General features: G+C 56.8%; 11 protein-coding genes across 11 annotated transcripts; 4 read left to right on the top strand and 7 right to left on the bottom strand.

The window, feature by feature from the left end:
• Positions 1 to 557: 557 nt before the first annotated feature.
• PHSY_004396 (hypothetical protein) lies at positions 558 to 851 on the top strand (the record flags this gene model as incomplete). The annotated part of the gene is made up of 1 exon (XM_012335009.1): positions 558 to 851. One exon carries the CDS (start codon positions 558 to 560, stop codon positions 849 to 851), a length of 294 nt encoding a protein of 97 aa, XP_012190399.1.
• Positions 852 to 1,085: 234 nt separating this feature from the next.
• Positions 1,086 to 2,957, bottom strand: PHSY_004395 (choline dehydrogenase; the record flags this gene model as incomplete). Its single annotated transcript, XM_012335008.1, has 1 exon — positions 1,086 to 2,957. One exon carries the CDS (start codon positions 2,955 to 2,957, stop codon positions 1,086 to 1,088), a length of 1,872 nt encoding a protein of 623 aa, XP_012190398.1.
• A 350-nt stretch (positions 2,958 to 3,307) lies between these two features.
• On the bottom strand, positions 3,308 to 4,593 carry PHSY_004394 (hypothetical protein; the record flags this gene model as incomplete). The annotated part of the gene is made up of 3 exons (XM_012335007.1): positions 3,308 to 3,399; positions 3,543 to 3,665; positions 4,350 to 4,593. 3 exons carry the CDS (start codon positions 4,591 to 4,593, stop codon positions 3,308 to 3,310), a joined length of 459 nt encoding a protein of 152 aa, XP_012190397.1.
• Positions 4,594 to 5,010: 417 nt separating this feature from the next.
• PHSY_004393 (hypothetical protein) lies at positions 5,011 to 5,253 on the bottom strand (the record flags this gene model as incomplete). The annotated part of the gene is made up of 1 exon (XM_012335006.1): positions 5,011 to 5,253. One exon carries the CDS (start codon positions 5,251 to 5,253, stop codon positions 5,011 to 5,013), a length of 243 nt encoding a protein of 80 aa, XP_012190396.1.
• A 323-nt stretch (positions 5,254 to 5,576) lies between these two features.
• On the bottom strand, positions 5,577 to 6,293 carry PHSY_004392 (proteasome component PRE6; the record flags this gene model as incomplete). The annotated part of the gene is made up of 1 exon (XM_012335005.1): positions 5,577 to 6,293. One exon carries the CDS (start codon positions 6,291 to 6,293, stop codon positions 5,577 to 5,579), a length of 717 nt encoding a protein of 238 aa, XP_012190395.1.
• Positions 6,294 to 6,982: 689 nt separating this feature from the next.
• On the top strand, positions 6,983 to 10,984 carry PHSY_004391 (glycosyltransferase; the record flags this gene model as incomplete). Its single annotated transcript, XM_012335004.1, has 1 exon — positions 6,983 to 10,984. One exon carries the CDS (start codon positions 6,983 to 6,985, stop codon positions 10,982 to 10,984), a length of 4,002 nt encoding a protein of 1,333 aa, XP_012190394.1.
• A 126-nt stretch (positions 10,985 to 11,110) lies between these two features.
• PHSY_004390 (hypothetical protein) lies at positions 11,111 to 13,264 on the bottom strand (the record flags this gene model as incomplete). The annotated part of the gene is made up of 1 exon (XM_012335003.1): positions 11,111 to 13,264. One exon carries the CDS (start codon positions 13,262 to 13,264, stop codon positions 11,111 to 11,113), a length of 2,154 nt encoding a protein of 717 aa, XP_012190393.1.
• A 161-nt stretch (positions 13,265 to 13,425) lies between these two features.
• On the bottom strand, positions 13,426 to 13,953 carry PHSY_004389 (hypothetical protein; the record flags this gene model as incomplete). The annotated part of the gene is made up of 1 exon (XM_012335002.1): positions 13,426 to 13,953. The coding sequence occupies one exon, from the start codon at positions 13,951 to 13,953 to the stop codon at positions 13,426 to 13,428; it is 528 nt and encodes a 175-aa protein (XP_012190392.1).
• Positions 13,954 to 14,092: 139 nt separating this feature from the next.
• On the top strand, positions 14,093 to 17,803 carry PHSY_004388 (chromosome segregation ATPase; the record flags this gene model as incomplete). Its single annotated transcript, XM_012335001.1, has 1 exon — positions 14,093 to 17,803. One exon carries the CDS (start codon positions 14,093 to 14,095, stop codon positions 17,801 to 17,803), a length of 3,711 nt encoding a protein of 1,236 aa, XP_012190391.1.
• Positions 17,804 to 17,953: 150 nt separating this feature from the next.
• PHSY_004387 (expressed protein) lies at positions 17,954 to 18,973 on the bottom strand (the record flags this gene model as incomplete). The annotated part of the gene is made up of 1 exon (XM_012335000.1): positions 17,954 to 18,973. One exon carries the CDS (start codon positions 18,971 to 18,973, stop codon positions 17,954 to 17,956), a length of 1,020 nt encoding a protein of 339 aa, XP_012190390.1.
• An 81-nt stretch (positions 18,974 to 19,054) lies between these two features.
• PHSY_004386 (hypothetical protein) lies at positions 19,055 to 20,422 on the top strand (the record flags this gene model as incomplete). Its single annotated transcript, XM_012334999.1, has 1 exon — positions 19,055 to 20,422. The coding sequence occupies one exon, from the start codon at positions 19,055 to 19,057 to the stop codon at positions 20,420 to 20,422; it is 1,368 nt and encodes a 455-aa protein (XP_012190389.1).
• Positions 20,423 to 20,889: the final 467 nt, after the last annotated feature.

The raw sequence follows: 20,889 nt of genomic DNA, 5'->3' as shown, positions 1-20,889 counted from the left end.
TCGTCCTCCCCACCAGCTCCCCCGCCCCCTCCACCACCCTCAACTCCCCCTGCAACTCCACCACCCTCCGAAACGGCTCCCTCACCTTCCCCCTCAACCTCTCCACCTCCTCCGCCAAACTCTCCACCCCGCTCCTCGTCTCCCCCACCCCTTCCTGCATCGCACCCAGCCGCCCCGTGCGCTTCAAGAGCTCCGGCGCGTTCGCAGTCACCTCGCTCTCGATCGAGCGGTCTAGCTCTTCGATCGCCAGGTTGAGGCGTGAGATGGCGAGCGAGAGATCGAGGTCTTCCTGCGCCTGTTCATGTTTTCTCGAGCTCGTGGCTATGGGTGAGGTGGGGGATAGGGAGATGCTGGGGTTGCGTGCTGTTGTGGGGGAGGTCGGTGGTGGGGGGGTAAGCAGGGGAGGATGTTTTGCCGAAGCTGACGGTGCTGTTGGCGATGCTGATGGAACGGTATTGCTGGTGGAGGCGTAGGAAGGGTCGACATGGTTGAGCAGGGAAGCGACGTAAGTTGCGGCGTCGAAGGACGGCTGTAGGAAAAGGGAAAGGTCTGCGGGCATGGGGTTGGCCGAGGAGGTGCTGGGTGGGTCCGGGTCTGGATCTCGCAGCGAGCCGGACGCGGAACGACTGCCAGGCTGCGCTGTCTGCATCGTCATCACTGTTTCTCCCCTCAGAAGATGTGTTTGTGCGATGCCGCGAGTAGCGGATGACGATGTCAGTGTGGTGGTGATGCTGATGGTTCGAGAGAGCAACACACCAACACACGCTCAGACCATCTTGGGAAGATCTGCTGGCTCCGGTTGCCGAAATTCCCAATATTCGGAGCGGCCAAAAATCGAAAACTACGAATAATTAGTGGAACCCTAAAATGCTCGTCTGAAAAAAATGCAATTCGACAGGCGTTTTGCAGACTTGGACGTGTGAGCCCTTGACAGCCATGCTCAATCACAGACACCACCAGACACGTATTGGACTAGAATATCATTGAGAACGTGAATGAGTCGTGAATCACTATAAAAATGTCATCATCTAACTACGACTTCAACTAGAGAAAGAAGCAACCAATCGATTCATCGTCGAACAGCCCTACTTGTTAGCAGCGGCAATAAGATCCGCAGCCCTCTCAGCGATCATGTAGCAAACAGCCTGCGGATGACCGGGCAGCAACCTCGGGAAGGACGATGCGTCGACGACCCTCAACGCGTCCACGCCGAACACGCGGAAGTTGGAGTCCAGCACACCAGTCTGCGGACTCTTGGCCATCCTGCAGGTGGAAGCGGCGTGCCACACGGTCATCAGGTTCTTCCTGATGCTAGCCAGGATCTGGTCGTCGGTGGCGACGTCGAATCCGGGGAAGTCCTCGATGGTGGCCTTGGTTCGCGTGCTCTTCATGGCGTTGGCGGCGAACACTTGGCGAGCACGTTTGAAGGCAGCGATGGCGACTTTCTGATCGACGGGCGAAGAGAGCCAGTTGGGTCGGATCGCGGGGAGATCGCTCGTGTCGGCACTCTTGAGCGTCACGGATCCTTCGGAAAGCGGTGCGACGATGGCGACGAGCAGAGAAGCGAATTGCTGAAGAGTGAGGCCTTGCACGATGTTGTTGGTGACGAGGTTGGAGAAGTCGCCGATGAATCCGGGTCCGGAGAGGAACTCGATCTCGGGCCAGTCCGAAGGGTTGCTCTTCACCTGGCTCGCCTGGATCGAGTCCAGGAAGGTCGAGTTCCACTTCTCGAACCCGATCAGGTCAGCCACGTTGTTCGTAAAGATGCCCTGGTTGATCTGGAACGCAGCGAGGGACGCAGCCAGGAAGACAGGATCGTTCGCCTCCTTGGTCGGCGTGTCGACGTTGACAGAGTATGTGGGTCCGAAGAACACGTGGTCCTGCATGTGCTGTCCGACATTCTCGTTCTGCACCAAAACGGGAATGTTCTGCGCCTTGAGCTGATCCGCTGGACCGATACCGGAAACCATGAGCAGCTGAGGAGACTGGAAAGCACCTGCACTGATGATGATCTCCTTCCTTGCCTTGATTGTCTTCTTGATCCCAAGCGGTAGCGTGTATTCAACAGCCACAGCCTTCGGTCTACTAGCCGTAGTGTCAAACACCACCTTCTTTGCGAGCGCTTCGAAGATGACGTTGAGGTTGGTCCGCTTATCATCCAGAGCCTGTTGGTAGAATGAGCGCGAAGTAGCCCTCTTTCCGTTGGACGCTTCGATGGTGATGGTCGAATACTGAGCACCCAAGATGTTTCCGGAGCTCATGTCCGTCGAGGTGGGGACGCCTACTTCGTTGAGACTGTTGAGCAGCGGACCCGAGAACGGCTGGGCGTAGTTGGGGAAACCCACGCTGACAGGGCCGGTGCCAGGGAAAGCAGCGGGGTTGTACTGTGCAGGAGGGTTGTCCTTCCTGAACTCGTGTCGGGGACCAAACGCTGTCAGCGACTTCTGGTAGTAGGGCAGGACGCGGTCGAACGACCACTGACTATCACCGGTCAGATCGACCCACGTCTGCTGGGCGTTGCGAGGAGGTCGGTGGTACAGCATGAAGTTCCTTGCCGACGATCCTCCGATGCACTTGCCACGAGCGTAGTGCACTTTGCGGTTGTCGTAGCCCGGTTCTCCCTCGGTCACGAAGAACCAATCGTACAGGCCATTCGTAATGGAGTCAGTTGGATCAGCTCCAACACCAAAGGTGTCCATGCCAGGGGTGTCGACGAGATTGGCGGGGTTGAGACGGTAGTCGGTACCGGCTTCGAGCACTGCGACTGTGACGCCTTGGTTTTCAGATAGACGCCCGGCTAGGGCCATACCACTGGTACCGCCTCCGACTACGATGTAGTCGTACGTGTCGATGGTTTGCCTTCGCTCCAGAGGCTCCTCGACAGGATGAGCAGTGACTGCACCGAAGGAGGCGAAAAGACCGGCGACGACGGCCAGCCTGATGAGTGAGCGAGTCATGGTGAGCGTTCAATCCTTTGACAAGCGTCTAAGGGAGACGGAGGCGGAGCTGAAAAAGGAGAACCTAGGCGTCCTTTTATAGTCAAGAGTGGAAGTAGAGGTCCGGAAGAAGGGTGGCCGGTAGTAGGTGTCACACAGCGCCGAAATCGGCGAATGCCGGTTCCGGTCAGTCAAACGTGGGAGAGGAGATGAAGGGCGTAGTGAAGTGGAAAGAAGAACTTTGACGGATCAAGATAGCAATGAAGCCCATCAAGACCCGCTGCCCTTTATATATACAGCACACTGTTTACGATGCGATGCGCTTTTGCAGGAACCCGCTTCTTTGGTTGGTTAGACTCGCCGGCAAAACCCTAACGAGTTTCTGAGTGGCTTCTGGCGTCGGAGCTGATCCAGGTTACGCCGCGATGCGTGTACGGAGGTCTAAGGTAGGTCGTCTGCATACCTTCGTACAAAGAGATGTGAGCGGCAAGCAATAAACAGGACATGCAAGGTCATGCGGTCGACCCCTCTAACGGCGTTTCACGATCCGGTGCCTGTTCTGCATCATCGGCCGTCAGGCTCTGGAACGTGCTTCGGCAGCCTTACTAGAATGAAATCGATGCAGGCTGTAGATCAAGAGCTGAACAGTGGTACCGTATGTGAAGAAGACGCACCGACTTAGTCGGATCGACTCGATGAAAGAGGCTGCACTAGTGCGGTTCGGCAGGTCTGGAAGCGTCGTAGACGGAAGACCAAAGAAAGGCACTAATGTGTCGGAGTTTTGTTGCGATGTAAAATTGATCACAGACAAGGGCCATCACCAGACCTTGATGGGTTCATGAGGAACCGGGGCAACGGTTCTGTCACGTTCATCTGCCTGAATTCGGTTCGCAGAACGGGAACGCAATTGATGTACGATTTCAATGTTTGCGATGAGCGAAGGATGCGATTGAAGTGAATGATTACCCACGGTAGCAACGTGTGACGAGACGTCCGTGCAGCTGCTGCGGGAATCTGCATCCGCACATGCAGTTTCGAAGTTTCGAAACGCATTGAGCGCACTGACAGTAAGAAAGACTATGGAGATGTGACGATGGGCGGACTCGGGAAAGCTCACTTCGGACGGTGTTTAGGGTCGATCGAGGCGCATGAGACACACGCACGTTTCCGATGGTCCCCTTGGCCGATCGGCAAGTAGCCCTCATGTCAAGCCGAAATCGATTTCGCGCTTCTGGCCTGGACCGCTTTCGGGAAAGCTAAGCTAGTAGTGTCGTATATTGAGACCAAAACACGATTCAAAGCCATGCATGAAATGTGATGTGGTGCGCAAGCAGGGAGCAAGGGTCGACGGATCGACCTCGGATATCGAAATAGAGGGTATTTCTCCCAGCCAGCTCCAGCTCCAAGGCGTACAAGACGGTCGCACCCGGACGTGAAAGATTCCTTCAACTCGATGATCCGAGAGCTTTTCCTGCCGACGGAGGAGGACGATGCGGCTTACGAACGCGAGCAGGCGACCCTGATGAGCGTAGGCGAGAGAAGGAAGGTGACGCCCCGACACCAAACGCATGAATTCGGATTTTCCCAGACTCTGTGGTAAGATTCCAGCTCCGACGCTCAAATGTGGGGAGCTCGGTTCGAGGATGCGGGGATTCATGTCGTTGTTTGTCTGGTGGTTCTTGCTGTTACACCTTTCCACTTAGCCCAGTCTGTCGAAAGCCGATGCGTCGACGAGCAGAGTCTGGAAATCCGATTCATAGGATTAGCGCGGACTGTCTCGTTCTCGCATGCGTACTGCCTACTATTCACGATTCCAAGAGAGGCAAGTACGTTGATCGTGTAAGGCATAGCAGCATGCATCGAAGGTCGCATAATGCACGCAGGTCAATCTGGTCTCGGTACCAGAGACACTGGGCCATGGCTCCCACGAGATGCGCAAAGGCGTGGAAGGACGGGAAAGCCAACACCAATGTTGCGACCACTGCTGCGCTCCCACGTCCAAGGTTTGCCCGCTCTTCCCAGGCACTGTTTACGCCGGCGCTAGTTTGATGTGTTTCCTTGGCGCGAATGATCACTAGACCGGAGGCGGCTCCTGGCAAGACGATGTTCTCTTTCCGAGCTCCTGGGAATCGATGGGGTCCTGCTTTCGGTTCGCCTCCCCCACGATGAAGGACTTCATAGCGTTACAACGACCTCCATTGCCCTCGCGCATCAGAGTCCGATCGGTTTCGTGTGAAGCATTAGTGTTTGGAAGAATCTTGTCAACGACGATGACAGGCTGCAATAATAGCTTCGAAATGAAGGCGAAGGTGAGCATGCCTTGTCGACGTTTGCACGCAATGTTGAGGCGAATCGAGGTGACATAGGATCTCGCAAAAAAAACATCAAAAGGATCGACGCATTCGTCTGCCGATGCCCGATCGATTTCAACTGCGTTCTACAACGCCCTTCCTTGGTCTTTCCAACGAACCCGAAGCTGTTCCGACTCTTGCAATCTACGTCTCTTCTGGACTGACTATCGCTGCGAAGAAGCCTGTACGTTTGGTCATCATCGCCTGAAACGATGCTCGTCAGCTTGTGTGAGCTCCTCTCTCTTCGAGCTTAGTGTTGCGATTTAGGCCTGCAGAAGAAATGCACGATTCAGTCATTTTTCTCGGCTGGCATGTCCTGCAGAGGCGGTGTCGCAGTTGAATCTGCAATTCGAGCTCGTTGCGCCTGCCAGAAATTTCTCGAGCCGTGTCCGACGAGGCGTTGTGCAAGTCGCGGAACTGCAGAAAGATGTCGCGGCGATAAGACGACCCCACCGAAAGTTCCAGTAAGCAAAGGCTTGCGAACGAAGCACTCGTCGTCGGGACCATTCTGGACGATATTTCTTTGATAGATCCTTCCAGGGGTTACCATCTGATTCCCTCTTGTGTTCAGACGTACGGCCCAAGCTTCAGACTTGCGAACGTCGAGATCATCGAACGCTGGTGGGCGCTTTGAGATGACAAGAGAGAGTGTGTCAAGAAAAAGTGGCGTCCTTCGTGCGATTCCAGGCTGCCACCCGAACGTCGAACAACAGCAATCAAGCAGGCTGCATGCTGCGGGTGTCCTCCGAAAGATTCTTGAGCCAGGCTCGCTGCCTCCACTGCGCTCGGCCCTCCCGAAATTGCTCAACGGGTGACCGACCGCACACACGCGATAATCTCTCTTGGCTGATTTGCGTGTGAGATGATTCTCGAAGAAATTCGCATTGGGCAGTCGGGCTGTGTCTGTGTGCTGCAACGTCGCTCGGTAACGGTGTCCACAAGTTGCAGATCGACATTGGGGCAAAAAGGCTATCTTGTCTTGTCCGTCGTCTCCATTACAACCCATACAAAAGACCTTCAAGGCACTGGAAGCCCCAACATTGGCATAGACTTGCTTCTTCAACCCTCGCCTTGCTGTCAAGAGGTCTACGACAACTCGATTCGACCTTGATTGGAACGTTCGATTGGCCACTTCGGATCCACCTGAAAGGGTGCCACGCGCTGACTGATCGCAAAGCTTCGCACAATTCGTGAGTTGGTGGCTTGCTGGCTAGCTGGCTGACTGACAAGTGCTGCAGTCATAGAGCCTCGCTGCTGCAACCTCTTCGACACGTTGCGACCTCGACCGACAAGGTTACTTGACTTGCTTGGCGCCCGCCCTGGTATCGCACGCCCGCCTCTGGCTCCTCTCTCTCTCTGTGCCTCTCGGCTCTTTTCCTGTGTCGCTTCGGATCGGTGGACAAGGTTTGTGTGGCCTGTCACCCTTTGGCCTCGCCGAAAGTTCGGAAGCGTCGCAGACTTTGGCCTGCCGAGCGTGTCTTCTTTTCAGATACTACCGACGCTGCTGTGGTGGTGGCTGCTTCTTCTGCTGCACAGCTGATACAGCACCTCCTCAGTCAGCTTCGTCGAAGCCTCTTCTGGCTGGTCTTGATCGACAACCGCATCTAAGTTACCTCCCGCAAAGCCAGCTCGATCGCTTGCAAACACTGCCACTCAAGCCACGTCGAGTTTTCTAAAGTGAAGAGGAAACGCTCCATGACCGTAAGCACAGGCGCTGGCGGCAGCCAGAGTCAGCGCAGTCCGCGCTCATCGTCGCTGGCTGTGCCGTCCACTTCCGCCGCTGTCGACCAACGAGGCTCTCTGACGCCAGGCGTCTATTCGGAAGAGCCGCCGAATTTCGAAGTCTCGGCCGCCGCCCACAAATCTGCCTCCCCGTCTTCCTCGCTCGATCCGACAGCGTCTCACCCTTTCGCTTCTTCCTCCACCACGGACAACGAAAACGATCTCCTATCCTCCTCCACTGCCGCACCCTCATCGCAACAGTCCAGCGGCGACTATTTCAAAGGTGCCGCGCCATCGTCCAATCTTCCTGCTACGGACGCGAGCTCGTCTGCCAAGTCGATCCCTGGCGAACATACGTCCCACAGTCAATTGCAGCGCGATAGCCAAAAGGCCGAGGAGGGCATCATCTCGGCCTCCCTCTCCTCCTCCCTAGCGCCTCCGACATCCAACGAATCCGGTGACGCTGCTGGCCAACTGCCCACCTTCACAAACGGCAGCAAGATGGTGGCTTCTCCCGGCTCCTTCGCTCCGCAGAATAAGATCTCGATGCGTCCTGATGGCATCGGCGGCATGGGTCTTGGTACCGCCGCTACCGGCGACCTCGGCGCAAAGGCTGAATTCGAAACGCTCGACGATATGCGCAATGTGGTCAAGCACCTCGAGGACGATTTCAACGCAAAGCATCCCGGGATGCCCTTGAGCGGTCGCATCATCCACGTCAGCCACTACATTCCCTTCGAGATCCGTCCACTTGCTGAGGTCGACTTCGAGCGTCAACGAGAGGAGAGGCTAGCTGCCACCGCAAGCGTCGCCGCCATGGCAGCTGCCGCTCGTGCGCGCAAAGCTGCCAAACTGGCCGCACAGGCCGAAAAGCGCGAAATGGAGGCACAGCGCGAGCTTCAGCGTCAAGTTGGCTTGCAGGAGATCGCTTCGCGCAAGAACAGCTTCCGTGCCGCTTCGCGCAGATCCTCGTTCGCAACAGGCTTTGGCATGACCGGTCTCGAGGGACAAGACTTCGAAGCACGGCTGCGAGAAAACCAGGATCGCTCCAGACGACGTGCCGGTCGAAGGGCATGGATGATGACCGAGGTCGTCGACGACACCAGCGAGTGCTCGGAAGACGACCGCTTCACACCCGTCGGATCACGCAGAGGCTCCATGTGGTCTGCAGCAAGTCGCGGAAGCTTCAGCAGCTTCAACCAGGAGCCTTGGAGACAGTGGGGCGGTATCAGCGACGCAAACAGTCCGTTCGTCGATTCGCCCCCGACGGCAGCTCCTCAGCCGCAGTGGGTGCTCACGGCACGACGCGGACATACGGCGCTCAATAGCGGCATTCGCAGCCTGTGCAGCACTCATCGTCAGACGTTCATCGGGTGGCCAGGTGACATCCACTACGCCGTACAGGCGCGCGATGACCACCGCACCGATCCTTCCGAGACTACCGATGTAGAGAGACGCCAGATCGAAGAGGTCCTCGCCTCGCTCGATCAGGCCAGTGCTTGGGTCCCGCAAGAGGCTCCTGTTGCAGGTGCACCAGCCGACCCGGAATCCAACCAGCCACCCGTTGGCAAAATTCCAGTGCCCGTCATGAACGGGGCCGAGCCCGTCGGATCCGGAGACCCAACGACACGTCCGAATGGCACTGCTCAAGGAAAAGCTGCTGCCGCGGCCGCCAACGACGCTGCTACTACAGCTCACAACAGCCGCTCCGCTGCAGCCAAAGAGGATGGCAATTCCGAGAACGGGATCAAGTACGTGCCTGTCTGGCTCGATTACAAGGTCGCTCACGGACACTACGAGGGCTACTGCAAGGCTACCCTCTGGCCTCTTTTCCACTACCTGCTCTGGCAAGATGTCAACTCGGAGCGACGAGCCTGGGAAGACTACAGCTGGGAAGCCTACTATGCCGCCAACGAGGCCTTTGCCAAGCGTGTCGCCCAAGAATACAAGCCTGGCGATCTCGTCTGGATCCACGACTACCACCTTCTGCTCGTACCGCTCATGCTCCGCAAGCTCGTGCCCGACGCCGTCATCGGCCTGTTCGTACACGCACCATTCCCCAGTAGCGAGGTGTTCCGCTGCCTGCCCAAGAGGAAAGAGATACTCGAGGGAATGCTCGGTGCGGATCTGGCATGCTTCCAAGCCTTTAGCTATTCGCGCCACTTTTTGTCATCTTGCATCCGCGTGTGCGGCTACGAGGCTTCGTCGAATGCGGTCGAGTCGGCTTCTGGCCACGTTACCAACATCACCTACAATCCGATCGGCATCGACTCGGTCAAGATCGCCAAGGACAGCTCGTCCGAGGGCGTGCTACCCAAGATCGAGGCCATTCGCGAGATGTACAAGGGCAAGAAGATTTTGGTGGGCAGGGACAAGCTCGACGTAGTGCGCGGTGTGGTGCAGAAGCTGCAGGCCTTCCATAAGTTTTTGGCAGAGTATCCCGAGTGGCGCAATAAGGTGGTGTTGATCCAGGTGACGGCGCCTGCGCTCAACGACTCGCCCAAGCTCGAGAGGCAGGTTTCGGAGCTGGTCTCGCACATCAATGGCGAGTTTGGCTCGCTCAGCTTCACACCTGTGCACCACTACCATCAGATCATCGACAGGGACGAGTATTTTGCGCTGCTCTCGGTCGCCGACCTTGCGCTCATCACATCGGTTCGCGACGGCATGAACACCACGTCGATGGAGTACATCATCTGCCAGAACAAGTTCAACAAGAGCCCACTCATCCTCTCCGAGTTCACCGGCACAGCAGGTCGGATGCGCTCGGCGATCCAGGTGAATCCGTGGAACATCTTTGGCGTCGCCAAGGCGATCGACTACGCGCTTCGTCTGACGGAGGAGGAGAAGCGGGCGAGGCACGACCAGCTATACCATCAGGTGGTGATGCACACCTCGCACACGTGGGCAGCGGGCCTTGTTAAGCAGCTCTTGACGCGTCTGCACAACGAACACTCGGCGCACCTGACGCCGCCGTTGGATCGAAAGGAGATGGTGGAAAAGTATAGGAATGCCAAGAAGCGGTTGTTGCTGCTGGACTATGATGGAACGTTGACGCCAATTGTCAAGGTGCCTGAGATGGCGTTGCCTTCGGAGAGGCTGCTCAAGGCGTTGGATGTGCTGTCGAACGACGAGAAGAATGTGATTTACATCATCTCTGGTCGCGATGGTGGATTCTTGGGTAAGCATTTGGGACACTTTAGAGGAATCGGTTTCTCTGCGGAGCACGGTGGATTTGTCAAGGAGCCAGGGCTGGACGAGTATCACAACCTGACGGAAGACCTCGATATGACGTGGATGAAGGATATCCGTAGCGTGTTCGAGTACTACACGGAACGAACCGCGGGAAGCTTCATCGAGCAGAAGAAGAGCGCCATCACATGGCACTATCGAGGTGCCGACCCGGACTTTGGTTCTTTCCAGGCAAAGGAGTGCCAAGCGCATCTCGAGAACCTCACTTCTCAGAACAAGTTGGCCATCGAGGTTCTCGTCGGCAAGAAGAATTTGGAAGTTCGGCCTCTGGCAATCAACAAAGGAGAGATTGTCAAGAGGATCCTTTACGATCATCCGGATGCCGAGTTCGTCTTCTGCGCTGGAGACGACAAGACTGACGAAGACATGTTTAGGACGCTGTACAACCTGTCACCTTCGACACCGGAGATGGAAGCCGCAACGTCGGATTCAGCTCATCTCGAAGCACCCAAGGATCTGACGAGACAGGTGCCGAAAGATCAGGCTCTGATCATCAGCCCTCCGACTCCGTTGAAGGCGAACACTCCTGTGGGAAGTCCGAAGAAGCTCAGGTTGACCAGAGGCGGCATCTATACGACCATGATCGGTCCGAACAACAGAAAAACCCTTGCGGAATGGCACGTGGATAGCTGCGAGAGGATCATCGACGGGTTGGCTGAGATGGCGGGGATTGCGAATCCGGAGGACGATGCACCTAGCGAGAGCAGAGATGTGGAAGAGTAAGCCGGAGGCGATGTATCTCTAGAGAAATGACGATTCGTAAACAGAACGATGCGGTCGTGGGACAATTGTGATGCGTGAGGATGTGTGTGATTGATATTGCGTGATGCACGTCAAGTTATGGCGAGGTTACGCCTTGATGCCAACCCCCTTCTTGAACCCGACCGGCTTATGCTTCGCATTGGGCGGCACAGCCATCCCCTCGCCCGTCCACCCCGCGGGCGCACAGAATCGACAGTACCACTCCTTCTTCGGCGGCCTCGTCAACCCCACACACGAATAGTGGAACCATTCGAGACTGCAATCGTCGTTGTCGCACGCCACCATCTCGTCAAAGGAGATCTGATCGCAGTAGCAGTACGTCGGCTCGGTGGGGTCGAACGGCATCTCGGAGGTGTCAGGTCCGACGACGGCGGCCGACGGACGAGGTGTTTGCGAGGTGGGGGAGATGATGGTGGGGGTGGTGGTGACGATGGATCGCCGGCCGCCTTTTTGCGGGGAGAGCGGTTTGGGTTTGCGTTTGCGCGTGATGCGGTTGGCGGCGGGTGGGACGGGAGAGGTCGTTTTCTGACGGGCTGCAGTGGCGACGGCGGAAGTCGAGGCGGAGCGGGAGCGTGATCGTGTCGCTGCGCGTTCGGAGCTCCTCGGTGATGGCATGAGTTGAGCTTGACCGCCCATCTTCGGCGTTGTTCGCGTGCTCCTCCTTTCGCCCGCTTCAACCCCGCCCGGTGCCCGATTTGCTGCGCCAGCGGCCTTTGTCAGAGCTGCAGTCTCCGCTTCCGCGCTTACACCGTCGGCAAGAGCCTGCCCGTCGTCAACTTCCGCGTCAGCTGCTTCATCGGTCTCCCCATCGACCGGCAGTCCGAGCGCTTCCCTCGCGCCCCGCGACTCCTCCGTGCCTGTCCTTAGACCAAGGAGGATGCTAGACTCGAGCTTGCTGATGTCGGCATCGAGCCGACGTATGTGACGATCGATCCAGTTGTACGCCGTAGCAGCGAGGCCCATTTTCTCTTCGGCCGCTTTCACCGACTCGTTGGCAGCGAGCGAGATGGAGCGCAGCAGTTCCCGTCGGGCGTCCTTGTCCAACAGATCTGTTATACCTTCGTCCTCTACGGGGATGGCTTCGACGCCTTGACCGTCGTCACCTGCGCTCCGAGATGTTAATTGCGGTCGACTCGTCTGCCCGTCTTGCGACCCGCCCAGCAAATTCTCTGCTTCGTCTTCGCTTCCCCTACCCACGCTACTTCGATGAGATCCACTGTCTTCCGTGCCAAGCGCCGTATTTGCGCCGCCATCAATGAGCCTTTGCATCTGCAGTCTGACATCGCGATAAGCAGTCATATTTTGAACCATCGTCCCCACGCGCACCTGCATCTGCCCCTCCAATTCTCGCATGAGCGCAAACGTACGATGCACCTCCAAGGGCAGCTGCTCGATGATCTCAAAGTACTCCTCGGTCCAGCGAGATTGCAGATCCTGCGCCTCCTTTTCCGCCTTGGCCTGCTGCTTGGCTTCCTCCGACAGTTGCGGCTCTGCAGACTTTGTGAAGCCCTCTGCTTCCGCCGGCCTCCTTGGCGCTTTGCCCGAAGGCTGCTTGGAAGTGGACCGCGCAGTGGTAGGCGTACCTCTGCTGCGGGATCTTGAATGCGGCAGCACAGCCGCCGCATTGTTGTGGTCTTGGTCATCGATTTCGACGTCGGATGTGGGCGGAAGCCTGGCTTTCCTCGCTCGCTTTCGTATTGATGGTGTGACTTGCTCGTCCTGCTCGTCATCTGACAAGCTCGGTAAAGGCTGCACGGCGTAGTAGGAGACATTGGGTGCGTTGCTTCGTTTCGGTCTGGCGGATTGCCTCGCCGGCGTCGTACTACTGGCTGAATTGGACGGACCTGCATCCGCATCGACTCCGGCTTCTTCGGTCAGGTCCAGCGCCTGCTCGTCGTCTTCAGCCGGTGCATCCTGGTCGAGGTACTCTTCATCGTACTCACCGTCTGCATCGAGCTCTTCATCGTAGGGTGCATCTTGATCCTGGTCGAATTCGTCCGCGATCTGGAACGTGCGAGCTTGCCGGCTGTTCCGCCGAGGTGCGGAGGACACGGAAGATCTTTTGACAGGTGACGGAGTCGTGGAGGACGATGCAGAGTCGGGATGGAATGGGCTGTTGGATGTGTCCCTGCTTCGACCTGTGCTGGTAGATGGACCAGCCGTATCATCAGCGGCTTTGCGCTTGGGGCGTCTCGATGGCGAGGCCAGAGACGGTCTGCGTGACGAGCCTGGCGTCGACATGCTGTGTTTCGAGGGGAAGTCGGGCTGTTCGCAAAGCCGTGCTTGTCGAGATCCACCGTCGTCGTTTCACGATTGCATGGTCGTCGAGCGTCGAGGCTTCACGCTGCAAGCAAGCAACGAAGCGGAAAGCACTCCTGTAGAAACAGAACAGGACTTGCGAATCAAGCCAATGAGGTTGGCGGCCCTTCCGAAGCGACAAGCAGCTCGCCTTTGTTGGCCTCTGCAGAATATGCTCGTTCGGAAGAATGACCCTTGACGCTGAGCTTTTTTATGGCGTCCTTCGATGAGCCGTGCGTGCGGTTGTGCCGAGTGGAGGCTGGTCGAATTTCAGCTGCAAAAAGCAAAGCAGCAGCTCGCAGTGGCCTCGCCAGGCGGAGTGAAGCGCGCGCGTGTCGACCTGTGCATCTGCTGCTCCGCAAGCGAGGAAGCGCGTAAAGAGGGCCAGACGCGTTGATTAGACTGAGCCGGGCGTGGGCTGGCAGATCAGCGTCGCGTCTCGAGCTCGAGTTTTTGTGTGTCGGCCTGCCTTCCGAAGAGCTGGCTGCCAGGGTTTGGTCTCGTGTTGGACTTCGGCAGCCGTTGTGAACAAAGCCTCTGCGCGAAGACAGCGTGATTGGATCATTGACACCTTTGCCGCTCCCTCCGCTCCTGCGCTTTCTTCTCGCAATCACATTGCTTGTCGTCACCATCACCGTCACTGCAGTAAACGCTCCGTCTTCTTTCTTAAAACTTCGTTGTTATCGGCACGCGCCGCCGATCGGGACCGCCATAACCACACCAACCCATCTCTAGAGGGCAAGAGCCCCTCGCCCAGACGGACCAGGCATCATGCCGCTCCAACGTCTCGAGATCGAGAATTTCAAGTCATACCGCGGCCATCAGGTCGTTGGTCCTTTCAATGCCTTCACTGCTGTCATCGGCCCAAATGGGAGTGGAAAGTCGAACCTCATGGACGCCATCTCGTTTGTGCTTGGCGTCCGCTCCGCTCAGCTTCGATCCAGTCAGCTCAAGGATCTCATCTTCCGCGGTCGCAAGATGGCAGCAGACGATGACGAAGTCTCCTCGGCTTCAGACGATGATGATCAGGGCGAAGGTACAGCCGCCAAAGCCAGCGTCACCGCCATCTACCAAGATGCAAAGGGCTACGAGCATCGCTTTCAGCGTTCAATTACCATCTCCGGCGGCAGCGAATACAGGTACAATGGTCGAGCCATCCAATATGCACAGTACAACACCAAGCTCGAGCAGTTCAACATCCTCGTGAAGGCAAAGAACTTCCTCGTCTTCCAGGGCGACGTAGAAGCCGTCGCGTCTCAGGGTGCCAAGGAGCTCAGCCGACTCATTGACCAGATCAGTGGCTCCCTCGAGCTCAAGGACGAGTACGAGCGAGCAAAGGAAGCACAGGAGCGTGCCACCGACAACTCCACCTTCAACTTCAACAAACGCAGAGGCATCAACTCGGAGCTCAAGCAGTTCCGTGAACAGAAGAGCGAAGCCGAAAAGTTCGAGCGTCTCCAGCACGAGCGAGTCCAGCACATCCTCAATCACGTCCTATGGCGACTTTTCCACATCAACGAGGACATCGAGCTCAACACCGACTTTGTCAAGACACAAGCCAAGAACATGCGTCCCTTGCGCACAGAACACAAAAGGGCCGAGGACGCCGTTTCGCGGGCGCGACGAGATCAAGGGCAGACCCAGACCGAAATGCTCCAAGTCGAAAAGGCGATTAAGCGAAAGCAACGTGATGTCGAAGATCTGCGACCGACGCTCGATGCCTACGAAGAGAAGATCGCCATCTCTCGCAAAAAGCTCGAAAACGGTGCCCGAATGACCGAGCAGGTCGAGCGCGATCTCGAAAGGCAGCAAGCCAACCTCGCCAAGCTTGAGAGCGACCGCCAGACCGTCCAACGAGCTGCCGACCGTGCCGCTCAAGAGCAACAGCGTGCCCTTCAATCCGCTGGTCTCACGCTGAACGAAGCCGACTTGGCTGAGTACCACAGCCTCAAAGCCCAAGCCAACCTCGAAGCTGTCGCCGAACGTCAAGAGCTTGACGGCCTCAAACGTGAAGCGAGAATCAAGACGGATGCCGTCAAAGATTTTGAGGACAAGAGCGGACAATTCTCGAAGCAAAAGGAAAAGCTCAAGGACGAAGAATCGACGCTCTCGGAGCGTCAGTCTTCCCTTGAGACCAAGCGCAGTGGTACCGACGCCGAACTCCAAGCAGCTCGTGACGAGCTCAACAAGACACAAGCCAAGCTCACCGCCATCAATCAGCGGGAGACCAAGCTCAACGATACCCTTCAGATGTGCTACAGCAAGCTCTTGCAAGCCCGAAACGATCTCACAGAGGTGGAGCGAGAGGCGGCCATGAAGGAGACTATGGCCAAACTTCAGCGCATCTTCCCCGGTGTCCGCGGTCGTGTAGTCGACCTCTGCAAGCCGGTGCAGCGCAAGTACGACACCGCCATCGCCACTGTGCTCGGACGCAACACGGACGCCATCATCGTCGACCAGGAAAAGACGGCCATCGACTGCATCGAGTACCTTCGCAACACACGCGCCGGGCAAGCCACCTTCCTTCCTCTCGATCGCATCCAGGCTAAGCCGATCAATGATCGTCTGAGAAGTATCGCTCGAGGCGCTCGTCTCGCCGTCGATGTCATTCAGTTTGACGCGTCCATCGAGCGAGCAATCCACCATGCTTGCGGTAATGCACTGGTTTGCGACACAATGGACATTGCTCGATCCGTCGTCTACGACAAGAAGGTCGATGCCAAGGCTGTCACGTTGGAAGGCACCGTCATCCACAAGAGTGGGCTCATCACTGGTGGTCAGTCGAGCTCGTCTGGAGGCAAGCGATGGGAGGAGCGCGAGCTGCAAGGGCTTGCCACCCAGCGCGACAAGTGCCTCAACGAGCTCAAGGAACTCCAAAAGGAGAAGCGCGCGTTTAGCAGCGACGATGAATTGGTCGCCAACATCACCCGCCTCGAAGCGGATCTCAAGTCGGTACAGGACGAGCTGGCGGCCGTCAAGACCCGACTCACCGGCATCCGTGATGAGCTCAAGAACATCGACAAGCAGACCAAGGAGATTCAGCCCAAGCTGCGCACCGCCAAGAGCGAGCTCGACAAGGTGCAGCGTCAGATGTCGACGCTCGAGACCGTTGTCAACCGCGAAGAGGACCGCATCTTCGGTGCATTCTGCCGACGTATCGGCGTCGACAACATTCGCGAGTACGAAGAGCGCCAGGTGCGCCTGATGGAGCGTCAAAGCGATGCCAAGCTGCAATTCGAATCGCAGTTGGCGCGTCTGAATCACCAAGCCAACTTCGAACGTCAGCAGATCACGAATACCCAAGAGCGTCTCGAGACCTTGAACAAGGCCATCGCGCGCGAGAAAGAGAGGCTGCAGGCGTCGCAGGCTTCCAAGCAGGGCAAGCAGGAGGAGCTCGACGGTTTGGTGCAAGAGATTTCCGAAATGCAGTCGCAGCTGTCAGGGCTGCAAGAGCAGAATCAGGCCAAGAAGGCGACGCTGGAAGAGAAACGGACGGACTTGCAGAAGGCTGCACGACTGCTCGACTCGCTGTCCAAGGAGATCGCCGCTCGCAACGACGAGATCGAGCGCCTCGGATCCGAACGAGCTGCGATCTACCGCCGATGTCGACTGGAAGAGATTGCATTGCCGTTGCTCAAGGGTTCGCTGGCCAAAGTCGGACTGGAAGAGACCATCGATGTGGATCAGCCGATGGACATCGATGACGACGACAATACGCAGAAGCCCATGTCTGCGCCCGACTTTGGCATCCAGGTAGACTTCAGCGGGCTCGACGACGAGGCGAAAGAAGACGGCGGCGCTTCGATGGGCAACGAGCTGCAGACGCGCATCGAGAGCGTCACGGCTGAGATCGAGAAGATGTCACCGAACATGAAGGCCGTCGAGCGCCTCGATGACACGGAAGCCAAGCTCGCCGAGACGGAGAAGGAGTTCGACCGTTCGCGACGACAAGCCAAGGAGGCACGAGACGAGTTCAATCGGATCAAAAAACGTCGTTGCGACCTGTTCAACTCTGCATTCAACCACATCTCGAAGCAGATTGATCCGACGTACAAGGACCTCTCGCGGTCCAAAGCGGCACCCATGGGAGGATCTGCCTACCTCTCGATCGAGAATACGGAAGAGCCGTATCTCGGTGGAATCACCTATTCGGTCGTCCCGCCGATGAAGCGGTTCCGCGACATCACGGCTCTCTCGGGAGGTGAAAAGACCATGGCTGCACTGGCGCTGTTGTTTGCGATCCACAGCTTCCAACCGGCCCCGTTCTTCGTGCTGGACGAAGTGGATGCGGCGTTGGACTCGCAAAACGTCGCCAAGGTGAGCAACTACATCAGGCAGCATGCGAGCGATCAGTTCCAGTTCATCGTCATCTCGTTGAAGGCATCGCTGTACGAGAGGAGCCAGAGTCTGGTGGGTATCTATAGGGATCAGGAGGTCAACTCGAGTAGCAGTTTGACGCTGGATCTTGAGCAGTATGCTTAGGTGGGGGAATTGGTGTAAAAAGTTGCATTTGATCGAAACGAGCTTGTACTTGTAGTTTCTCAGAATTGTCCTATTTGTTGTAGATCAAAGGTTTGCTGGAAGGAAGGGCTGTGATGGGATTGCTATGAGTGGGAAGGGGTGGTGTGGGGGTTAGGAATCGAGAATGGCACCGACGATTGAGGCAGATTCCTTGAGTCTCTGACGCTGGTCGAAGAGCTGTCTTGCTTGGAGTTGCAGACGGTCGATGTGGGACTGTAATGACGGAGCGGCAGATGCAGTCGATGTTTCCGTCTTTGTTGCTGATGGCTCTGCCGGTGCAGTTGCTTTTGGATCTGTTGTCTTGTTGGTGTCGACGGCAGCTGTATCTGAACCTAACGACTGTTTTGGTGGATCGTCTTCGCCTGTCGTCTCTGCGCTCTTCGATTCAGCCTCGGGTAGCGGGAGCAAAGGAATACTCGCCAGTCCGTTCTTCTCCACGTACTCGAGCACGCCATCCAGCGCTCCTTGAAACGCTCTCGCTTTGCCCGCCACAATCCTCGAATCCGCCGTCAAGGCTAATGCTGAGTCCGCTGCATCGAAGAACGCCTCTGCTTCGCTCTCCAATTTCGCCAACAACGTCGTCTGCAGGTGATGCAGTGCCAGTCTTAGGTACTCGGGGGAGCCTTGTTGCGGGGATGTCTGTTGTGGTCTAGTCGTGCCTGGCTGAGAGGTTGATGCACCTTGTTGCGCGATCGCAAGATTGGACTGTAAGGGTGGATAACGAGCATAGCCATGTTGTGGCAGCATGGGTGTTGCGCCATTATTGTGGAAGAAGGGTGAGGAAGCTTGGATGTTGGAGAGGACGCGTGATCCGTGTGCCAGAGCAGCGCTGATGGGTGATGCTGCGGAAGCCAAGCCACCAGCTGCGTAGGCGGGGGAGGTAGTGCTGTAGGGTGTGAATCCGGAGATTCCGTAGGCATCGCTGGTGCCAGGAGCGGGTGAGTAGGTGTCCATGGGGCTCATACCGAGTCCGATGATGGGAGCAGGGTTGGCCGAGGTGCCCGAGGGCCCGACGGAGCGTGGACCACTAGGTCGAGAAGTCGAAGCGGTGAAGGGAGAGGCGGTTGCAGAGGCGACCGCAGAGGAGGTGGGTATGCGCGGCCGCTTAGAGGGCGATGGTGTGGACGCCATGGTGAACGCTGTGCCGCTTCTCGAGAGGTAGATCTGAGAGCCCGCCCTTGTCAGGTGTAGTTTGGTTGGAAGCAAGAAGGTATGAGCAGCAGGCACATCGTTAGGGTCCAAGCGTTTGCTCAAGAAGCATTGCTGCTTGGCTGTTGCGTAGCCGACATCCGAGCTGTCAATCTGAACCCGATTGTCACTTTGCTGCGAATCGGCGATGAAAATTTGAGCGTTGCTCGAACGACGATTTCTAGAATTTTTGCCTTTTGCCGCAACGCCTTGCAGAACAAAGTGGATCGGACCCTCTGCTCACTCCACCATCTCGCGCATCCACCACCCCGCACTCACACATCATCCAGGATGGCGGACACCACTCCCTCAGCATCAGCGTCCACAGCTGAACCATCAAAGAACAAAAAGCATCGCAAGGACAAGCCCTGGGATGACGACTCCATCAACCACTGGGAAGTCCCCAAATTCACCCCTGACGAAATCAAAGGCCCATTCCTCGAAGAATCTTCCTTCGCCACGCTCTTCCCCAAATATCGAGAGCGCTATCTCAAAGAAGTATGGGGTCATGTCACGTCTGCACTTGAAAAGCACGGCATCTCTTGCACGCTGGATCTCGTCGAAGGATCCATGACCGTCAAGACCACTCGAAAGACGTACGATCCATACATCATCCTCAAAGCACGAGACATGATTCGACTTCTCTCCCGATCCGTGCCCTTCCCACAAGCGGTCAAGATCTTGGAAGACGGCGTCGAATGCGATGTCATCAAGATCGGAAATCTGCTCCGGAACAAAGAGAGGTTTGTCAAGAGGAGGCAAAGGATCATCGGTCCCAACGGAAGCACGCTGAAAGCGATCGAACTCCTCACCGGCTGCTACGTCCTCGTCCAAGGCAACACTGTCTGCGCCATGGGTCAATTCAAGAACCTCAAAGAGGTACGCCGCATCGTCATCGACTGTCTCAAAAACATCCACCCCATCTACCACATCAAGGAGCTCATGATCAAGCGCGAGCTCGCCAAAGACCCCAAACTCGCCGAGGAGAACTGGGAACGCTTCCTACCCAAGTTCAAGAAGCAAAACCAGAAGAAGAAACCTTCCACCACCACAACAGAAGATGGAAATGCGGAAAGGAAGGAGACGAAAAAGCAAAAGATCAAGGCAAAGACGTACACGCCCTTCCCACCACCCCAGCAGCCGAGCAAGATCGACCTGCAGCTCGAGTCCGGAGAATACTTCCTCAAGCCCAGGCAGAAGAAGCAGGCTGCCGAACAGGAGAAGCTGGCAAAACAGGCAGAGCACAAGGAGAAGAGAGAGGTCGAGAGGCAGAAAGCTTTCGTTCCACCGACGGAGGATGGAGACAAGAAGAAGAAGGACAAGAGAAAGAGAGACGGCGTGGAAGACGCGGACGACAAGAAGGACAAGAAGAGCAAGAAGTCCACCAAGTAACAATGCGCTTGTCATCCGTTTTCTTTTGCGTCAAACGTCCATTCGCAATCTGCAACTGTGTTTCTTTCACGCTCAACAAGCCACGGTCCATCGGTGTGTGTTTCGTTGTGTGTGCGTTGTTTCTCTTCTGCGATGTTGGTATTGCTTCGAACGAGAATGTGTTGCTGCATCGAAGCTCTTTGACCTGTCACTTTTTCCCGCCTCTCGACAGACCAAAGTACGACCCCAGTCCACCCCCACCCTTGGCAGCCGCCGCATCATCCCCGTTCAACCCCATCCCTTTACTCGGCGATCCCATCTCCCCACCCATCGTAGGCGACAACAACCGCTTCGGCAACACCTCCGCACCCTCAACCACCGCTTCTCCCTCCTCCTTCTGTTTCCCACTTTCAGCCTCGGACAGGAGGAACTCTACAAACAGGTTTCCAAAACTCTCGTCTGCGCCCCCTACCCCTACCCCCACCCCT

The sequence above is a fragment of the Pseudozyma hubeiensis genome (genome assembly GCF_000403515.1).
Source record: "Pseudozyma hubeiensis SY62 DNA, scaffold: PHS43, whole genome shotgun sequence".
In the NCBI taxonomy this organism is placed as follows: Eukaryota; Fungi; Basidiomycota; class Ustilaginomycetes; order Ustilaginales; family Ustilaginaceae; genus Pseudozyma; species Pseudozyma hubeiensis.
The sequence above is the reverse complement of the archived record's forward strand: the minus strand, read 5'-3'. Positions and strand labels throughout refer to the sequence as shown.